The 18,910-nt window shown below is 37.7% G+C and overlaps 1 protein-coding gene across 1 annotated transcript in view; it reads right to left on the reverse strand.

Annotated features, from left to right (window-relative positions):
* LOC126191485 (E3 ubiquitin-protein ligase mib1) overlaps window positions 1-18,910 on the reverse strand; it is a 612,367-nt gene that overhangs the window by 529,772 nt on the left and 63,685 nt on the right. Inside the window, exons 8-10 of the mRNA XM_049932370.1 lie at window positions 17,592-17,739; window positions 16,236-16,477; window positions 15,926-16,123 (exon numbers count right to left, since the gene is read on the reverse strand). Of these exons, the coding sequence (XP_049788327.1) occupies window positions 15,926-16,123; window positions 16,236-16,477; window positions 17,592-17,739 (588 nt within the window). The remainder of the gene's footprint in view (window positions 1-15,925; window positions 16,124-16,235; window positions 16,478-17,591; window positions 17,740-18,910) is intronic.

Here is an 18,910-nt window from a genome sequence, read left to right on the forward strand (position 1 = left end):
AAACGTATACTATCAAAGACAGAGCCACCTGCGAAACAACACGTCATACATCAGCTGTTATGTAAATAATGTTTAGCCTTTTGCGTCAGCATGATTACCACCAAGTTATCAGTTAGCTTCAATGGGCATAGGCAGAGGGTATATATTGGCAACACACAGTATCCTGTTGCAGGATATTGTCTCAGCATTTCTACACAATAACTACTCTGTTCTTCACTCCATTTTAGTTTTATTTTACATTTCTACATATTTTATTTTCTGATCTGTCTATTTTTCACCATCTCCCTCCCTTCTCTGTTACATACAAGCTACTTATCTCTTCACCCTTGTTAATTCTCTGTGTTGCATGTTGCCCTGTATTCTACCTTCAAGTTCTCAGGTTTTCAAATCTCATCCTGTGTAGCCCACAACAATCAGTCCTTCCTCCTCATCCCGTCTGGTAGGTCTCCCCCAACCCAGGGTTCTGGGTGACTTTTCCAAACTCTATCCCTTTTCCTAAATCTCTCCAGTTTCTTTCCCCTTCACCTCTCTTCCTCCCCTTTCAACCCTTCTGCCAGAAGGAGCTTGCGTAAGTAAACCTCTCTTCCTTCCCTTTCAACCCTTCTGCCAGAAGGAGCTTGCGTAAGTAAAACTTTTTTTTGTGTGTATGTTGTCCTGCCCCAATTGGTGAGTAGATTTTTTATCTATCCAATTACATTACACAGACATTGAAATAGCTAACCATATTGTACTGCACAATCAAATCAGCAACACTAAAGCAAATGATGAACACAATGGTTTACATTTACATCATAAATGAAATGTACAATCAAATGCTTGGTTCCTAATTGCAAAAACACACACACTTGGTATCTGTCAATGACAGCACCATCTACCACAAATACAAAAACAACAGCTTTTTGGTGTAGTATCTGAATATGCAATAAAAATGGGGGGTTCACATTTGAAAATACAAAGCTGACCCCACCCAGGCAGCAATGGTGGTTAGGAGGTGACCAGTTGTGGCACAGACAGATATCTCCCTTGCTAATATTAACTTTTCACCTAGAACACTTTTTTATTCATACAATGCATCATTTCTGGGAAATCTAGTCGTCTCAAGTTAGAACAAATCACCCAATATATTAATGACTTACCACTCTGTATCCATGAAAAAGCAAAGCTAATTCTTTTTGCTGACGATACAAGAGTAGCAAGCACACCCAGCATATGAGAATTAGATGAGGAAATTGTAAATAATGTTGTGGACTCCCATTAAATTTTGATAGAACACAGTATACACAGTTTTGTACAGTAAATGACATAACACCATTGATAAATGTGGACTTTGAACAGAAGTCTGTAACTAAGGAAGAATACTCAAAAATTTAGGTGCATGCACTGATAAGAGACCGAACTGGAAGAAACAAATTAATGATGTGCCTAAATGTCTGAGCTCAGTTACTATTAGGATAACTGCATATTTCGGTAATGAATGTACCACTAAATTAGCTTGCTTTGCCTATATTCTTTCACTGCTTTTGTTTGGCATCATATTTTGCTGTAATTGATTATTAAGGTAAAAAGTGTGTAATCAGAATAATAATTGGAGCCTGCCCAAGAACATCTTGCAGACATTTATTTAAGAAACCAAGGATATTCGCTGTATCTTCACAACATATATATTCACTTATGAAATTTGTTATGAACAACCCATTCCAATTCAAAATCAAGAGCAATGTGCAAAGCTAGAACACTAGGAGAAATTTTGATCTTCACAATTTTCAGTTAAATCTAACTTTGGCACAGAAGTACGTGAATTATGTTGCCACAAAAGTCTTTGGTGACTTACTGAATAGCACCAAACATCTTACAGACATCTAACCAGAGTTTAAAAACAAATTAAAAGGATTTCTGAATGATAACACTGTCTACTCAATAGACGAATTTTTAGATGTAAAACAGTACTTTACAATTTTTTTAAAAACTGAATAATGTCTTATAAATACACCTTCTGTTAAATTGTCATGTTCCACATCACAACAAAGTGTCATATTCAATATCTATGAAACAAGTATTAACCCATTTCAGCCTGAATTAATTTTCACTTCTTTTTTACAAATCAGATATTTATTTGTTCATTGTCATTAAAGAAACATACTACAACAAGCTAAACAAGAAAGTAATTAAAAATTTAAGAAAGAGATGGTGTAACATATATGTCACACTAGGCAGATCATCATTTCAAGTAAAGTAAATGACAGCAAATAAAATAAAGCAGTGTATGTGAGTTACATTATATTTGGGCAAGAGCATCCATTCTCTATGATATGGTACAAAACACTCTATGCACAAACCAACATCACATTCTTGGAGTTCCTTTGCACCATTTTCTTTTTTTCTGTGGTACCATACCTACCAGATGACTTTTTTTCATCGTATTTGATGTCATGCAGCACTCTATCTTGATATCGATTACTGGCAGGGTGACCAGGACCTATAGGGATTGTTGCAATGGAAGCTAGGTAACATTTCACAATGTGGTGCTGAAACTGCAGATGTGATATATTCATACCTGTCTTCCTGCAGAGATGCCACACATTACATACAGACACATCCAGTGCCCATCTAAAAATTGGCCACTACCATTTCTTTCCTCTGATGTTCACTCTATACATTGCTGTATCTTTGTCCATTAGGTCAGTTCCCCCCAATATTTTTGCTGTATTCTCCAATAACATGTTGCCAAGTTACAAGTATTCTTTTTGTCTCTTGTCTTAAATATCGGCTCACAGAGTTTACTGGACTGATCACATGGCTGGTCGAAGCAATTGTTACTGCAGAATTAACTAGCCATCTAGTAATAATCATTCCACTTTTTTTGCTTCTCTTATAATCAAAATCTCCTCTCTTATTCCTTTTGCACATTGGCTTAGAGGTTATAAGTTGACATTCTTTAGGCAGACAGTTCTCACGAATAGTGCCAGTTGTACAATAACCTCATCCTTTTAGGTGAACCAACAATGGTGATTACAGTCCAATGTTGTTGATTACAGAGAGAGAATTTTCACTCTGCAGCACAGTGTGCGCTGACATGAAACTTCCTGTCAAATTAAAATTGTATGCTGGACTGAGACTCGAACTCGAGAACTATGTCTTTCGTGGGCAAGTGCTCTACCAACTGAGCTATCCAAACATGACTCATAACCCGTCCTCATAGCTTCAATTCTGCCAGTACCTCATCTCCTACCTTCCAAACAACACAGAAGCTCTTCTGCGAACCTTGCACAACTAGCACACCCTGGAAGAAAGGATATTGCAGAGACATGGCTTAGCCACAGCCTGGGGGATGTTTCCAGAGTGAGATTTTCACTCAGTAGCGGAGTGTGCACTGATATGAAACTTCCTGGAAGATTAAAACCATGTGCCAGACCAAGACTCGAACTCGGATCCAGCACACAATGGCCTCACTCTCAATTTTAAAAAGACACACCATATTCAGTTCTCCAAACTAGCATACTACACCACTAGTGTAACACAAGCAAGAAAATAATAAATATGGTGGAAGTTTCAAAATTCTTAGGTGTCCGTATTGCCGAGAATTTGAACTGGAAAAAGCATATTTCTGAACTTCTAAAACAACGTAGTTCAGCCGCATTTGCATTAGACTCATTGCAAAGCTTGGGGACACACAAATCAGTAAGTTGATACATTCTGCACATTTTCATTCAATAATACACTGCGGAATAATGTTCTGGGGTAAGCCTTCATTGCTAAAAGACACGCTGTTTGAATAATATGCAGTGCTCACTCGGGATCATCTTGTAGACATCTGCTTAAGGAGGTGGGTATTCTGACTACTGCTTCACAGTATACTTATTCCTTCATAAAATCTATTGTATATAACTCATTACAGTTCAAAAGGAACAGTGACGTACATACAATACCAGAACGAAAAACAACATTTATTACTCAACTTTAAGATTATCTTTAGCATAATAAGGGGTGCACATTGCTGCAACTGCAACTTTTGATCACTTACCCAGTGATTATAAAGTGTCTGACAGACAGCAAAGTAATATCTGAAAACAATCTGAAAGAGTTTCTTCTCGACAACTCCTCTTATTCTGTAGAAGAATTTCTATTACTGTAATGTGTAAAAGATGGTGTGAAGGTATTACTAATTCATATCTGTATATACCTTTTAAAAAATTACAAATTAATTTGCAATGTGAATGGTAAAATGAGCCATATCACATCATCACATTTTGTCAAGCATATGATCCATGGAACATGAAACTAACTAAAACTGACTCAAGAATGGGGATGGTGCATGTAATGGTAAATTATTCTGGTTCTCTTTTTCTATCCTCTATTTCCCTTTACAATTCATGTTTTAAAATGCCACTCCCAACTTTAATACATTGGAATCAGGAAGGAAGGAAGGAAGGAAGGATTATGGCTTAATGTCCCACTGACAGTAATCAGTAGAGGCAGAGTCTGAGCACCTATTTCCAAATGCCATTCTAGTGCTTTAACCACTGGACCACCTTGTTCACCCAGTGCATTGTACATGAAGTATAAAACGGATATAAGGTGGCAGTGGCATTTCAGACCAAGAACTTAACATAATACACAACAATAACACCCCTTTTTTTTCATTCCTAATACTTCAAACAGCTGTGACTTGCAAAACAAGAAGAATAGAGGATATATTTAAATGATGTTTTCTCTTGAGAATAGTTCATACTATCGGCTTTTCTGTGTGTCAATTTCCTCACAAAGCATGATATATTTATTACTACAAAATATCATAATACGTTTCCCATAAGAGAGAGAGAGAGAGAGAGAGAGAGAGAGAGAGAGAGAGGGAGAGAGGAGAGAATTAAAAAGTCCAGTCCAAAAGGTTCCCACAAAAAATTATTGTATCAGGGATTTCACTGAAAATAGCAAACAGCCCTACCACAATCTTCACAATTAATTTAAATTAAATCTGAAGCATACAGTAACCATTTCTTATTAGGTAGCCCTTAACTGCTTCTATCCGAGTTGAAACACTTCATTTATGCAAAATTCTGTAATTATGTGGCCTCAAGACAGAAAAAAATCTAATCATTTCTTAATACACTAATTCAACTAACATTTCTACTGGCAAAGTTTGCCTCTACATACAAAGAGAAATTTCAGTTTTGGTAGGTACGAAGTTTCCTACATTTATTGTAGGTAATATTCCATCTCCAAAGAGCACAACACCTAAAGTTGCACACACAGTCTCCTCTTTGACTTGATTCGACAACATTATTTGTTCAGTCTGAAATTTCTGGAGCAGAAACACTGCTGATGCTGGTTGTCCACTTCATATGGAATCAGTTGAACAACAATTCTCACACCTTGTTCTTCAAAATATTTTGGTTAGTCTGTAGACTGAATCACTGACAGAATTACTCCTCTACCTATTTCAAACTAGTGTTCTCTCCAACAATTTTTCCATCTGTCAAAAATCTAGATACCACAAAGCCATATATCAGGATTGTGGACAATAATGTGGCAGCTTACACAACCAAGTCATGAATATGACCATTTCTTGCATGCAAACCTTCAAGTTGAATGTGCATTCTCTGGCAACAATTTGACGTATTCATGAAAATGTCAAGGTTACTTTTTCTTAATGGCACGGCTCAAGTCAGTATAAAGGTATCAGAGTAATGAACTGAGCAAATAGGTTCTCATGAAGTGGCATAATAATGGGCCCCCTGAGTCAGTATCACATTGCTTAAAACAATAATTACTATAGTATACATTGGAGGATGTGGCAATGCATGTTATATTTAATACAAACCAGTACTTCATAGTGCTTGCACAATGTTTCATCCTCTGTAACCCTGTCCACAGAGAATCAGATGTAGCAAACTTAGTCCAATTCAGTGAGGTTTCCTCACATTTGTAAGACATTTTGGTTCCCAATTTTCACACATTTTATGATACTGTAATTGGATATCATTTAGCTCACATACAAAAATAAAACAGTAAGGATGATTAGTGTTTCGCAAACAATCAGCTATGACGTCATTAGTGACTAAGCACAAGCTGAAGCTGGACAGAGTTGTGGAAATACATTGTCTGTGTACTTTTCACAGTTATCTTCCCAGCATTTGCCTTGACTGATTTAGGACAGTTACAGAAAATGTAAATTTTGTGGCTAGACATCGATTTCAATGCTACTGTTACAAAATTTGAGTCTTGCATTTTTACAATGAGAATGCAGATAAAAGCTTATTTCAAGGGTCTGATCCATGTAACTGAGTGTATACCTCTGAAATAACAGCTGAAATATTTATTGTGCTCTGCTAATGACTGTGTGGTGCTGAGCAGGAAACAGCTCATATTCCTGTGAGGTTTTCCTCAGTTGGCATTGCATCAACATTCAAACACATATATTCTCTTCAACCTGTGGCGCAAGGAAAACTGTATTGCACACAAATGATGCTATATTAAGCTACAGAAAACCATTGCTGTGAACACGATCTTTGCTTTAATGCTACGTACAATTTCCTAAACATGGAAATTGGCCATATTCAGAGTACACAACTCTCTCCTAATGATACCAATTTACCAATCTCCTTTCATGGTACAATATTATTATTATTATTATTATTATTATTATTATTATTATTTGCAACCTACGTCATACTCAAAGTTTACTGACATTATCAATCCTCCTTCAGCCAACTCCAAGTCATATTCCAGCAAGATAATGCTCATTCTTCTCGGGTATGGAATATGCAAGCCTTTTTCAGAGAATTTGGGATAGCCCTGCTCACCTATTCTGTCTCCTGCCCATCATGCTACCCACAAAACATGTTTCAGAGAGGGCTGGTTGGCAGTTCATTCATCACTGTCCTTTGGTAACCACTGTTGATGCTTTGTGAACTTACATACAAACCATTAGCAGAAGATTCCTATGGACATATCAATGACCTCTACAATTCTGTGCCAATACACTTCTTCTTCTTCTCCTTCTCCTTGAGCTCTACAGTTCACTGTGAGCCACGACTTCTTCAAAAATTCTACGTCAATCAACATAATTCAACATTCATGCTTTCCATCCTCTACAGCCCAATTTCATAAGGTCATGATAAACAGAGGCTCTAATTGTAGCACCTTAGGATTTCACACGGTAAAGAATTTTTAACCCGTGTGGAGTTTGCTGGTCTCCCATCGGGCGCCTCCCCAGGTGGCGGATAGGGGAATGCTCACCAGATATGGTGGGTACCGGGGAAATAAAATACCTGGGGTGGACCAAAACTAGCAACTGCTGCCTTGTAGTATGATATTGGCTTATCAAAGGCTAAAGGAAGAAAATCTTGAGTAAAAATTACCTGGTCCTCCGGGTTGGGGGTTGTGCAGTGGGCCAGCTCCTCACTCACATAAAAACATAAAAATGCTAAAAAACCTAATAATATGCCTCGGAAAAATTGGAACTTTGGACGACGAACTGGTGATGAGAAACGGAAAATTATGTTTGGATGCTGGAATGTGCAAGGTGTTTCCACTAAAATAAATTTACTACCTGCAGAACTTGACATGTTCAACATGGATGTTGTCGTACTCTCTGAAACAAACAAGAAAGGCCAAGGAGAAGAAGAACTGGATAATTATGTGCATATCTGGAGTGGGGTATCAAACGCAGTAAGAGCCAAAGCAGGAGTCTCCATTATGATAAAGAAATCATGGAAAGAAAGAATTACAAATTGGACATTCATCAATCAACGTATTATAACTGTTGAAATGACATTATTTGCTAGGGAAGTTGTGATTATTGGCGTATATGCACCCACGAACGACACAAAAGATAAGGAGAAAGATACATTTTGGGACACCCTCAGGGAAACTATTGAAAAAATCCCGAGAAGAAAGGAACTGATTATCATGGGAGATCTGAATGGAAGGGTAGGAACTAGAGAATCTTGTAAAATAGTAGGAAAACATGGAGAGGACGAATATAATGACAATGGGGAACGATTGATTGCAATTTGTGAACAATTTGATCTAAAAATTACCAACACATTTTTCAAACATAAGGACATTCATAAATATACTTGGCAACAGAACACCAAAGAACTTCGTTCTATAATAGATTATATTATCATTAGGCAAACAAGTAGTTTCAAAGCAGTAGACGTCAGATCTTATAGGGGAGCCCAGTGTGGATCAGACCACTATCTAGTTAAAATGAAGTCTTTCTGGCCATGGAAGAATGCAAGGAGTGATACAAGTAACATAAATAAAACAAACCAGATTGAGAAAGATGAAAATTTACCTTTTAATATTGACAGCCTACAAGACGAAAGTATCAGAACACTCTTTACGGCCAGGATGGAAAGGAAACTGGTTGAATCATTTGAAGGAAGTACAGAGGAAATATATGACTATATAAAAGCTAATGTGAAAATCATAGCAATGGAGGTGTTGGGTAAAAAAAGATAGCAACCACAACCGTGCAGCAGAGTGGCGGTCAGAGGAACTAGAGGTCCTCGTTAGAGAAAAACGAAATGTGTTCCTTCAGTAGTTGAATGATAAATCAGAAGAAACAAGATCAATATACAAGGAAAAGAAGAATGAAGTGATGAAAAAAATAAGGATGGCAAAAAATGAAGCATGGGAAAGAACACGTGCCAAGGTGAATAGCAAATTAGGATTTGGGAGAGCAAAAGAAGCATGGTCAGTATTGAAAGGGCTTCGACAGGATACAAACAGCAAAACTAATCTCCAACTGATAACACAAAAGGAATGGGAAGAGTATTTCCAAAAATTATTAAATGAGGACAGAGAAGAATATCTAGAAGAAGGAACAGGGGAAGATAAAGGACATGAAGATGATGAGATCCAGATTTTAGAAAGTGAAGTACTTCAGGCGTTGAGAACAGGAAAGAATGGTAAATCACCGGGACCTGGCAATATCAATCTGGAGTGTCTGAAACATGGTGGTGACAAAATTGTGAAACTGATAACACAGCTCTTCAACAAAATGATACATGGAGATTCAATACCCAATGAGATGAAGCTAGGTTACATTAATACAATATTTAAGAAAGGGGATCGCAAAATTTGTTCAAACTATCGAGGAATTTGTGTTACAAACACATTAACGAGAATTTTTGCGAAAGTAATTAAAAACAAACTGGAAAAAAATTTTAGAACCCAAGAAGAACAATGTGGATTCACGGCTGGGAGATCATGTGTAGACCATATTTTCACATTACGACAGATTTTGGAGAAACATAGCGAAAAATCAAAAAATATAGGATTAATTTTCATAGATCTAGAAAAAGCATATGATACTGTTCCAAGAAAATTACTTTGGAGAGCACTACATATGGTAAATATAAACCCTCCCTTGATTAAAATAATACAACAGATGTATAAAGATAACATTTGCCAAGTGAAAGTTGGTAATAAACTTTCACAGAAATTTAGAACAAGCAAAGGCCTTTTACAAGGCTGTCTCATGTCACCGTCATTATTTAAAATCTATATAGATATTAGCCTTAGAACATGGTCTCGTAAATGTAATAGTATGGGATTAGAAATAAGAGATGGAGTTTACCTACATCATTTATTATTTGCTGATGATCAAGTAGTTGTAGCACAAGATGAGGAGGATGCTAACTATATGTGCAATCAACTAGCAGTAGCATACAAAACTTGGGGTTTGAAGATTAATTACCAAAAAACAGAATACTTGACTAATGATTCAGATGAGCTATACATTGAAGGAAAGAAAATCAAAAAGATAAACACTTTCTGTTATTTAGGATCCATTTTAGAAATCGAGGGAAAATCAGAGTCAGAAATCAATAAAAGAATTAGTAGCGGACGGAGGGTCATTGGGATGCTTAACTCAGTCTTATGGAGCAGGAATGTAATGAGCAGAACTAAAAAACTAATATACAAATCCATATTAGAGAGTGTGGTTCTGTATGGAACGGAGACCTGGACAATTAACATGAAGCACATTAAAAAATTACAAGCTCTAGAGATGGACTTTTGGAGAAGATCGGCAAGAATCTCCAGGAAAGAAAAGATAAGGAACACCAAAGTAATAAGGAGAATGGAAATAAAAGAAAGAATATATGACGTAATGGATAGGAAGAAATTACAGTGGTACGGGCATGTACGACGAATGGAGAAAACCAGAATACCAAAATTGATACTGGAGTGGGAACCGGAGGGGAGAAGAAGAAGAGGACGACCTATGACAACCTGGCTCCAAAATGTACAGCACACAATGAGGAGAATGGGCGCAGAGGAAGAGGACACACAAGATCAAAACACCTGGAGAAATATTTTGAGAGTATAGATTAAGAAAGTTTATTGTTTGTATTGTAATTTTCAAGTAAATTATTATGTTGGAGATACGCCTCTGTAATGAGGAAAAGCTCAAAATAATAAAAATAAAGAATTTTTAAAGGCAGAGAGCAAGATCAGTTATACAATCTTATGTTTAGATACTGTGTTACAAAACTCATTCAGCCACATTTACCATTGTTTCTCTTGTGATTTTCACAAACTGCAGTGCACACATAGAAAAACAAATCATCACCTGGTAGAACAAAAGGTCAGATAAGACCTCCAGTATATTTTCAAGCTGTCAAATTTTTGGATGATATGGAAGACCTTATGTCTATCATCATTGATTCTGCTCACATAATCAGTTACCAAGTTACTTGACGACTTCATGCAAAACAAGATATTTTGCATTCCACTCACTCTCCACATGGAAACTTGACTACTCTGAAGCTTGATTCCAAATCATCATCCATCAGAGAACAAACATATTGCTCCATTCAGTGAGTTCCTCAGTCAACAATGTTCAATCATTAAAAAAAGTAGATATTTAACAGAATGAAGCACAGGGTGTAGAACTCACGGATAACAAGTTAAAATGTAGTTAACACATGGATAACCTTGTCAAGAAGCTCACTGCAGCATCTTATGCCCTTAGAAGTGTCTCTCACTGTGTTGCTCTGAAGGCAAAAGTGTTGCCTTATTATGCATGTTTTCATTCCCTGTTGTCTTCTGGGGCAGCACGCAAAATAAATGAGATGTTTGTTCAGGAGAAGAAAGCAATTAGAATATTGTCTAAAATATATAATTGTACACCCTGCATGAGCATTTTTAAGGATCTAGAAATTCTTACACTTGCTTCCCAATACACTGAGTCATTAATAGTCTCTGTTGCCAACAATAAAAATCAGTTTCAACTGAGCTGTGATGTACAAGTCACAACACAGGACACAAACATAATTTTCATGCAGACTTTGCCTCCTTGTAAAGGCATCAGAGTGGAGTTATGTGCTCTGGTGGTATGACAATCAAGAAGCACCCATCTAATGTAAAGTAAGAAATTAAGAATATCTACCAATTCCAATAGAACTTAAAAGCCTTTCTCACTATCCACTGTTTCTACAAATGATCTGAATATATATTAATGTTATATTATAAGATCAATAGACAGGCAGTCAAAAAAATTATCTGAATATTTAGAATCAGGGACTGAACAGTTCTGTTAGCTCCATAGCAAATACAAGCATTTGTTGTATGCTGTGCAGCAAGTTATAATGAATTATAAATAGGATTCAATACATATAAATGTAAAAATGTTTTCTTTGAAAAATACCATTGAAATCAAATAACTCTTAAGCTACTAACAGCAGACAAACAGCAGCTGTGTAACAAAACTGAGGAGACAGCAGCTTTCTTTCACAGCAGTAGCTTTCAGTAAATTTAAGTGGCAGAAGTGGAAGAGGCCTGGAGATACTGGAAGAATTCAGATAGATTATATAATGGTAAGACAGAGATTTAGGAACCAGGTTTTAAATTGTAAGACATTTCCAGGGGAAGATGTGGACTGCGACCACAATTGGTTATGAACTGGAGATTAAAACTGAAGAAACTGCAAAAGGGTGGGAATTTAAGGAGATGGCACCTGGATAAACTGACTAAACCAGAGGTTGTACAGAGTTTCAGGGAGAGCATAAGAGAACGATTGACAAGAATCGGGGAAAGAAATACAGCAGATTAAGAATGGGTAGCTTCGAGAGATGAAATAGTGAATGCAGCAGAGGATCAAGTAGGTAAAAAGACAAGGGCTAGTAGAAATCCTTGGGTAACTGAAGAAATATTGAATTTAATTGATGAAAGGAGAAAATATAAAAATGCAGTAAATTAAGCAGGCAAAAAGGAATACAAACGTCTCAAAAATGAGATCGACAGGAAGTGCAAAATGGCTAAGCAGGGATGGCTAGAGGACAAATGTAAGGGTGTAGAGGCATACATCACTTGGCGTAAGATAGATAATACCTACAGAAAAATTAAAGAAACTTTTGGAGAAATGAGAACCACCTGTATGAATATCAAGAGCTCAGATGGAAACCCACTTCTAAGCAAAGAAGGGAAAGCAGAAAGGTGGAAGGAGTATATAGAGGGTCTATACAAGTGCAGTGTACTTGAGGACAATATTATGGAAATGGAAGAGCATGTATATGATGATGAAATGGGAGGTATGACAAACATTCCATTAGAACTACTGATAGCCTTAGGAGAGCCAGCCCTGACAAAACTCTACCATATGGTTAGCAAGATGTATGACACAGGCAAAATACCCACAGACTTCAAGAAGAATATAATATAGCAATCCCAAAAAAGCAGGTGTTGACAGTTGTGAAAATTACCGAACTATCAGTTTAATAAGTCACGGTTGCAAAATACTAACATGAATTCTTTACAGGTGAATGGAAAAACTGGTAGAAGCTGACGCTGGGGAAGATCAGTCTGGATTCTGTAGAAATGTTGGAACACGTGAGGCAATACTTACCTTTGAAGATAGATTAAGAAAAGGCAAACCTACGTTTCTAGCATTTGTAGACTTAGAGAAAGCTTTTGACAATGTTGACTGGAATACTCTGTTTCAAATTCTGAAGGTGGCAGGGGTAAAATACAGAGAGCGAAAGGCTATTTACAATTTGTACAGGATCCTGATGGCAGTTATAAGAGTCGAGGGGCATGAAAGGGAAGCAGTGGTTGGGAAGGGAGTGTGACAGGGTTGTAGCCTATCCCCAATGTTATTCAATCTGTATATTGAGCAAGCAGTAAAGGAAACAAAAGAATAATTCAGATTAGGAGTAAAAATCCATGGAGAAGATAAAAACTTTGAGGTTTGCCAATGGCATTGTAATTCTGTCAGAAACAGCAAAGGAACTGGAAGAGCATGTGAATGGAATGGACAGTGTCTTGAAAGGAGGATATAAGATGAATATCAACAAAAGCAAAACGAGAATAATGGAATGTACTCGAATCAAATCAGGTGATGCTGAGGTAATTTGATTAGGAAATGAATTTTGCTATTTGGGAAGCAAACTAACTGATGGTGGTCGAAGTAGAGATGATATAAAATGTAGACTGGCAATGGCAAGGAAAGCATTTCTGAAAAAGAGAAATTTGTTAACATCGAGTATAAATTTAAATGTCAGGAAGTCTTTTCTGAAAGTATTTCTGCAGAGTGTAGCCAGTGGAAGTGAAACATGGACGATAAACAGTTGGACAAGAAGAGAATAGAAGCCTTCGAAATGTGGTGTTACAAAAGAATGCTGAAGACTAGATGGGTAGACCACATAACTAATGAGGAGGTATTGAACAGAATTGGGGAGAAGAGGAGCTTGTGGCACAACTTGACTAGAAGAAGGGATCGATTGGTAGGACATGTTCTGAGGCATCAAGGGATCACCAAATTAGCACTGGAGGGCAGCACTGATGGTAAAAATCGTAGAGGGAGACCAAGAGATGAATACAGTAAGCAGATTCAGAAGGATGTAGGTTGCAGTAGGTACTGGGAGATGAAGAAGCTTGCGCAGGATAGAGAAGCATGGATAGCTGCATCAAACCAGTCTCTGGACTGAAGACCACAACAACAACAAACATGACTAACACTAAGCATTACATTAATAGTTTATTGTTGGTGTAGTATACACATTAGGTTTTTATGATGTTTTTGTCTAGTGGTAATGTATACATTGACTTGTTCTACATCCTTGAAGTTTCTCCTTCATGGTAGGCTCCACAGAACACAATGAATGAATGAATGAATGAATGAATGAATGAATGAATGAATGAATGAATGTGTGATGTCATGTGTTGATGAGATGCCTACCATGCGGGTGAAAGCACTGATGCTACCTTCTGTATGATGACTGCACCTTGTTGCAGCTACAAGGCTTGCTGCAAGTGAGTTGCATTCTATAGCCTTTTCCGGCATATTGTGAGCAAGAAATGAAGCTTATCTCAGCCTGTAGTTTCTTGAATGACTAATGTAAGCTTTCATCATGCTTCTCTCACGTGAACTAAACAATCTGCTGCCACAATTCATGAAACACTTCCTGCTTTAGTCCCCTGGATGTCTGTCATGTGGAACAGGTGTTCCTTCATATATTCTTCATATGATGCCCCCCTAAGAACATTCACTTCTGTGACTTCAAATTTTCTTCTTACTCTGCAGTTGTATGTGCCTTCTGCTTCATGAATTACCAATAACTTAATATAATTGTTGTACTGTTTGCGTGAACCAACCATGAACTTGTATGAGGGTTGGAACTTAAATAGGACAACTATTTATTCACAACCGATACAAAGGAGTTACATGTTTGCACCTGTTACTGTCCTTCAAAGTAGTCACAAGTGTAGTGTAGAGCCGTTGCCAGTGATGTGGAAGACGTAGTATACCATTAGCAGAGCCTGTTCTGTTGATGGTGCGAATGGAGCGGTCTACTGCCAGTCGAATCACTGGAACAGTTCTGGTCGTTTATGGAGCATCACCAGTGACCAGCTTTGCAAAAGAAGTGGCGACACTTTCCACGCAGCCCACCCATTATTTTGCACGAATATGTATGGGCACAAACAGCGCAAGCTGTGGCTGCTCTGTTCGGTCGATGGGACTGGGAAGTACTGTACCATCCACCATACTCCATGGACTTAAGTCCTTGTGACTTTGATTTGATTCCAAAGATGAAGGAACCCTTCATGGCATTCGCTTCAGAACTGTTCCAGAGATTCCACAGCCAGTAGACTGCTCTATTCGCACCATCAACAGAACAGGCTCTGCTAACGGTATACTACGCCTTCCACACAGCTGTTAATGGGTTCTACACAACGCTGGTGACTACTTTGAAGGACAGTAACAGGTGCAAACATGGAACTCTTTTGTATTGGTTGTGAATAAATAGTTGCCACTATTTAAGTTCCAACCTACATATATCCGCATTTATCAACAATGTGTTGTCTTTTCAGTTCCCTTGTGCTGAATCGGCAAAAATTCGAACACTTCTCGCTAACAGTGTGTGTCCTTATTTTTTCCAAACTTGACAATCGACATCACTGTTGAGCAATGGCAGCCATAGTGCTGTTGTTGTACCTTGTATTTCATTTTTCGTCTAGCATCTTGTGTATTCTGTCTGAACATGTTTATGATAGCATTAATTTGTCTCCTGTAGAAATGTGTACTATTGTTGAGTATTTTTCTGTTGTAAAGCCAGTTCAATTTCGATTATAATTAGCTTCTAGCAAGCTACAGTTTAAGCGCAGTAAATGTTCACAAAAAGCAGGGTGTGGAGGATGCATTTGCACTGTAGGTAATACAACGAAATTTGCTGGCCATCCACCACTTCCCTCGCAACATTCATCCTAGTGCTTGGCAAAGCTAGTACCCCTCCCAACCTTTTGAAAACGTCAAATTAAATCTGCGTGTGACCTCAACTACCAAAGCTTTATCTGTAAATGTAAAACCACCCTGTATTTTTTGAATTATGGATTTGAACAAAATCTTTCCATAGTCAGATAAATACGGTCAACTATTTTCAACAATCATTAGCAGAAGCAGAATATTCAGAAATACCTGTAAGCTGGGATGACATCCGAGCTCTAGAAGTGTTTTTACTACTCCAACATGACCTTTGTTCACAGCAATATGTAGAGCAGTCTGGCGTCTCTTATTTCGAGCATTCAAATCTGCACCAGCATGAGCAAGGAGTTCCATTACACCTGGTTCGTCGCCAAAAGCTGCATGATGTACTGCTCTGTCACCATCTTTATCCTATAAAGCAACATCAAAGTCTACGTAAATATGTTTCCAGCAGACTGTGAGTTGTTAACTAAACACTGAGCACCAGTAAGCATTCAATTTGACACACGTAATATATACTAACCTCTATTTCCACATCAGCCTTATGTCGTAGCAAGATTTTGATTACTTCTAAATGGCCATTCTGGCTTGCAGCCTGCAGAGCTGTATGACCTCCAAATACACCATTTACATCTGCATCAGGTCTCTTAAGGGAATCTTCACACTTCTGTGCGTCTCCATTTGCTGCTGTTTTGACAAGCTCTTCTGTCACATCTCCAGAAACATGTGTTTCAAATAACTTTTTAAGCAGTGCACTCAGCCTCTCTGGAACATAAAAGGTCATTTAACCCAAATGTTGCAGCAAGAAATTATGCTTCCTAGAGAATAATTCAAATGCCCATCTTGTACAGGACACAGATATGAAAGAGAATGCTTTGGTATCAAATTGACCAAAGCCAACCGAAATAATTTTAAGATATTTGATAAACTTCAGAAAAATACTTCCTTTGCTTCCCTGCTTTGGAAGGCCATAAATTTAATGTATTGATCCACACAACAACTCTTGTCAGTTTACCTGGTGTATTGCCAAGGAGTCACCAAGCACATTATCTCTGGTGTTCTGCTACTCCCCCCCCCCCTCCCTCCCCCTCCCGCAACATGCAGACAGAGTCCATGTAAACAAATACCGTTCATCATGTGTTTCCCGTGTCACCAAGTCAACAGAAAATGTTAGTTTGTATTTTGTTCCAAACAATTTTTAAAGGAGAATTTTGTGTGTCCATTTGATAGAATGATGTAGTGTGATATTCTGTTTAACAAACTGTATTAGCATGGACTGTTAAACATGGGAAGTACCTAGTAGACCAACAACACCTAAGTAACACCATTACATGACAGCAGCAGAGAGACAGCACACGGCTAGCCAGCACAAGAAGGAACAAGTGAGACAAGTACGATGTGGTAAACAAATGTTTAAAGATATTTTCACATCCACTGTTCTTAATGAGTGTATTAGAGACTAATCAAGTCACAGAACTAATACCCCCTGGACATTACCACTTTACAGAATAGCCTTAGTGTTTCATTTTCCATGCCACTGACATTATGATAACAACTGTATTTTACTATGTTTTGGGGTTAAAAAAAGAAAAAAAAGTAATCTAGTATCCACAAACATTCATCACATCTTCTTGATATGATTAGTCCCATCTCATGTGCCAGCCAATGCTATGATGTCTGTCTGCCACTCCTGTACAGCAGTGCTATTCAGTCACTGCTGGAGAAATTGCAATTCTGTTGTTTTGCTGTCCCCATTTAAACATATTTGTTTAGACTGGCTTCAACAACACACAGAAAAAAAATTGCAAATATCTGCCAAATAGAGAAAATGACTCTTAGGAGAAATGCAGAATAAAAGATAATAACTTTATTACCATACCTCCACTAGATGTTCCTGGAATACTGCCATCTGAAGATGCCACTTTTGTGACAGCAACTGGATTATATGTCCATGAGGTGCCACAAACTTCAACTTTCAGATCATTGTCATGATATATCTGCTGCACTCTACCAATTTTTCCCAGAGTCTGAAACATATTCACAAACTCTTATTGGAGCACAACAGCTGCTAAAAAAAATTAGAAAAATCTTCAAGAGTTAACACAGAAAGAAATTATCATATTCTCCTACAATAACAACACATATGGTCTTGCTGAAGAGTCAAATTTATAGATCAGCAGTGAATATAAGTAATCAATGATGAAATGTCCGCCCCGGTAGCTGAGTGGTCAGCGTGACAGACTGTCAATCCTAAGGGCCCGGGTTCGATTCCCGGCTGGGTCGGAAATTTTCTCCGCTCAGGGACTGGGTGTTGTGTTGTCCTAATCATCATCATTTCATTCCCATTGACGCGCAGGTCGCCGAAGTGGCGTCAAATCGAAAGACCTGCACCAGGCGAACGGTCTACCCGACGGGAGGCCCTAGCCACACGACATTTCCAATGATGAAATCATCAAGCAATGAGGTGCAGGAAATTGAAATTAAAATAAAGATTTTGATCACCAAGAAATTGATTGTGCCGATAAAATGCAGCAACCTGAAATCAGTGTGATCTAGAGGGCTAAACACCAGTAAATGGGAATTAACTTACAAGGTGACAAAATGCATAGATTCACATTTGCATCTCTATGCAACCTTAAAAAAATATTGACATTATTAACTGAGCATATAAAGAACATGTTAAAAAAGGCAAAATGTTATATTCCTGCTGTGGGGGATTGCATTATTCATGAAACTTTTTTATTGTGTAGATACAAATTTTCCAATACGTCTTATAGATAATTTTGATCATTCCCTCTGTTACATAATGAAAAATCCTGCATCCAAAACAGACTAAAAAAGGTAATCTCTCATGGACCTGAAGAGAGGTTTGAACACCACATTTAAGGTAACACACTCTGAAGTTGCACACACAAATTTACTTGCTGCATGTGTAAATTGTCTAAAGAAGACACTGCTCCTGTGTTTAGAAGATAATGTAGCACTAATATGAAGTTCCATTTTGAAGGTAACATGACTTTGTATACCAATATATAATGTACAGATGTTATTAAATAAAGTGTATAAAAAGTCTCTAATTGTGCCATGGGTAGTGATGCATCCTGAAACACCCCAGTTGCTAATCAGTAGCATCAGCTCATTTATGTGGCATAAGCTATATGGGGCATTTGCCATAGAGTATGTTGTTGTAGTTGTTGT

The sequence above is a fragment of the Schistocerca cancellata genome, chromosome 6 (assembly GCF_023864275.1).
Source record: "Schistocerca cancellata isolate TAMUIC-IGC-003103 chromosome 6, iqSchCanc2.1, whole genome shotgun sequence".
NCBI classification, from domain to species: domain Eukaryota; kingdom Metazoa; phylum Arthropoda; class Insecta; order Orthoptera; family Acrididae; genus Schistocerca; species Schistocerca cancellata.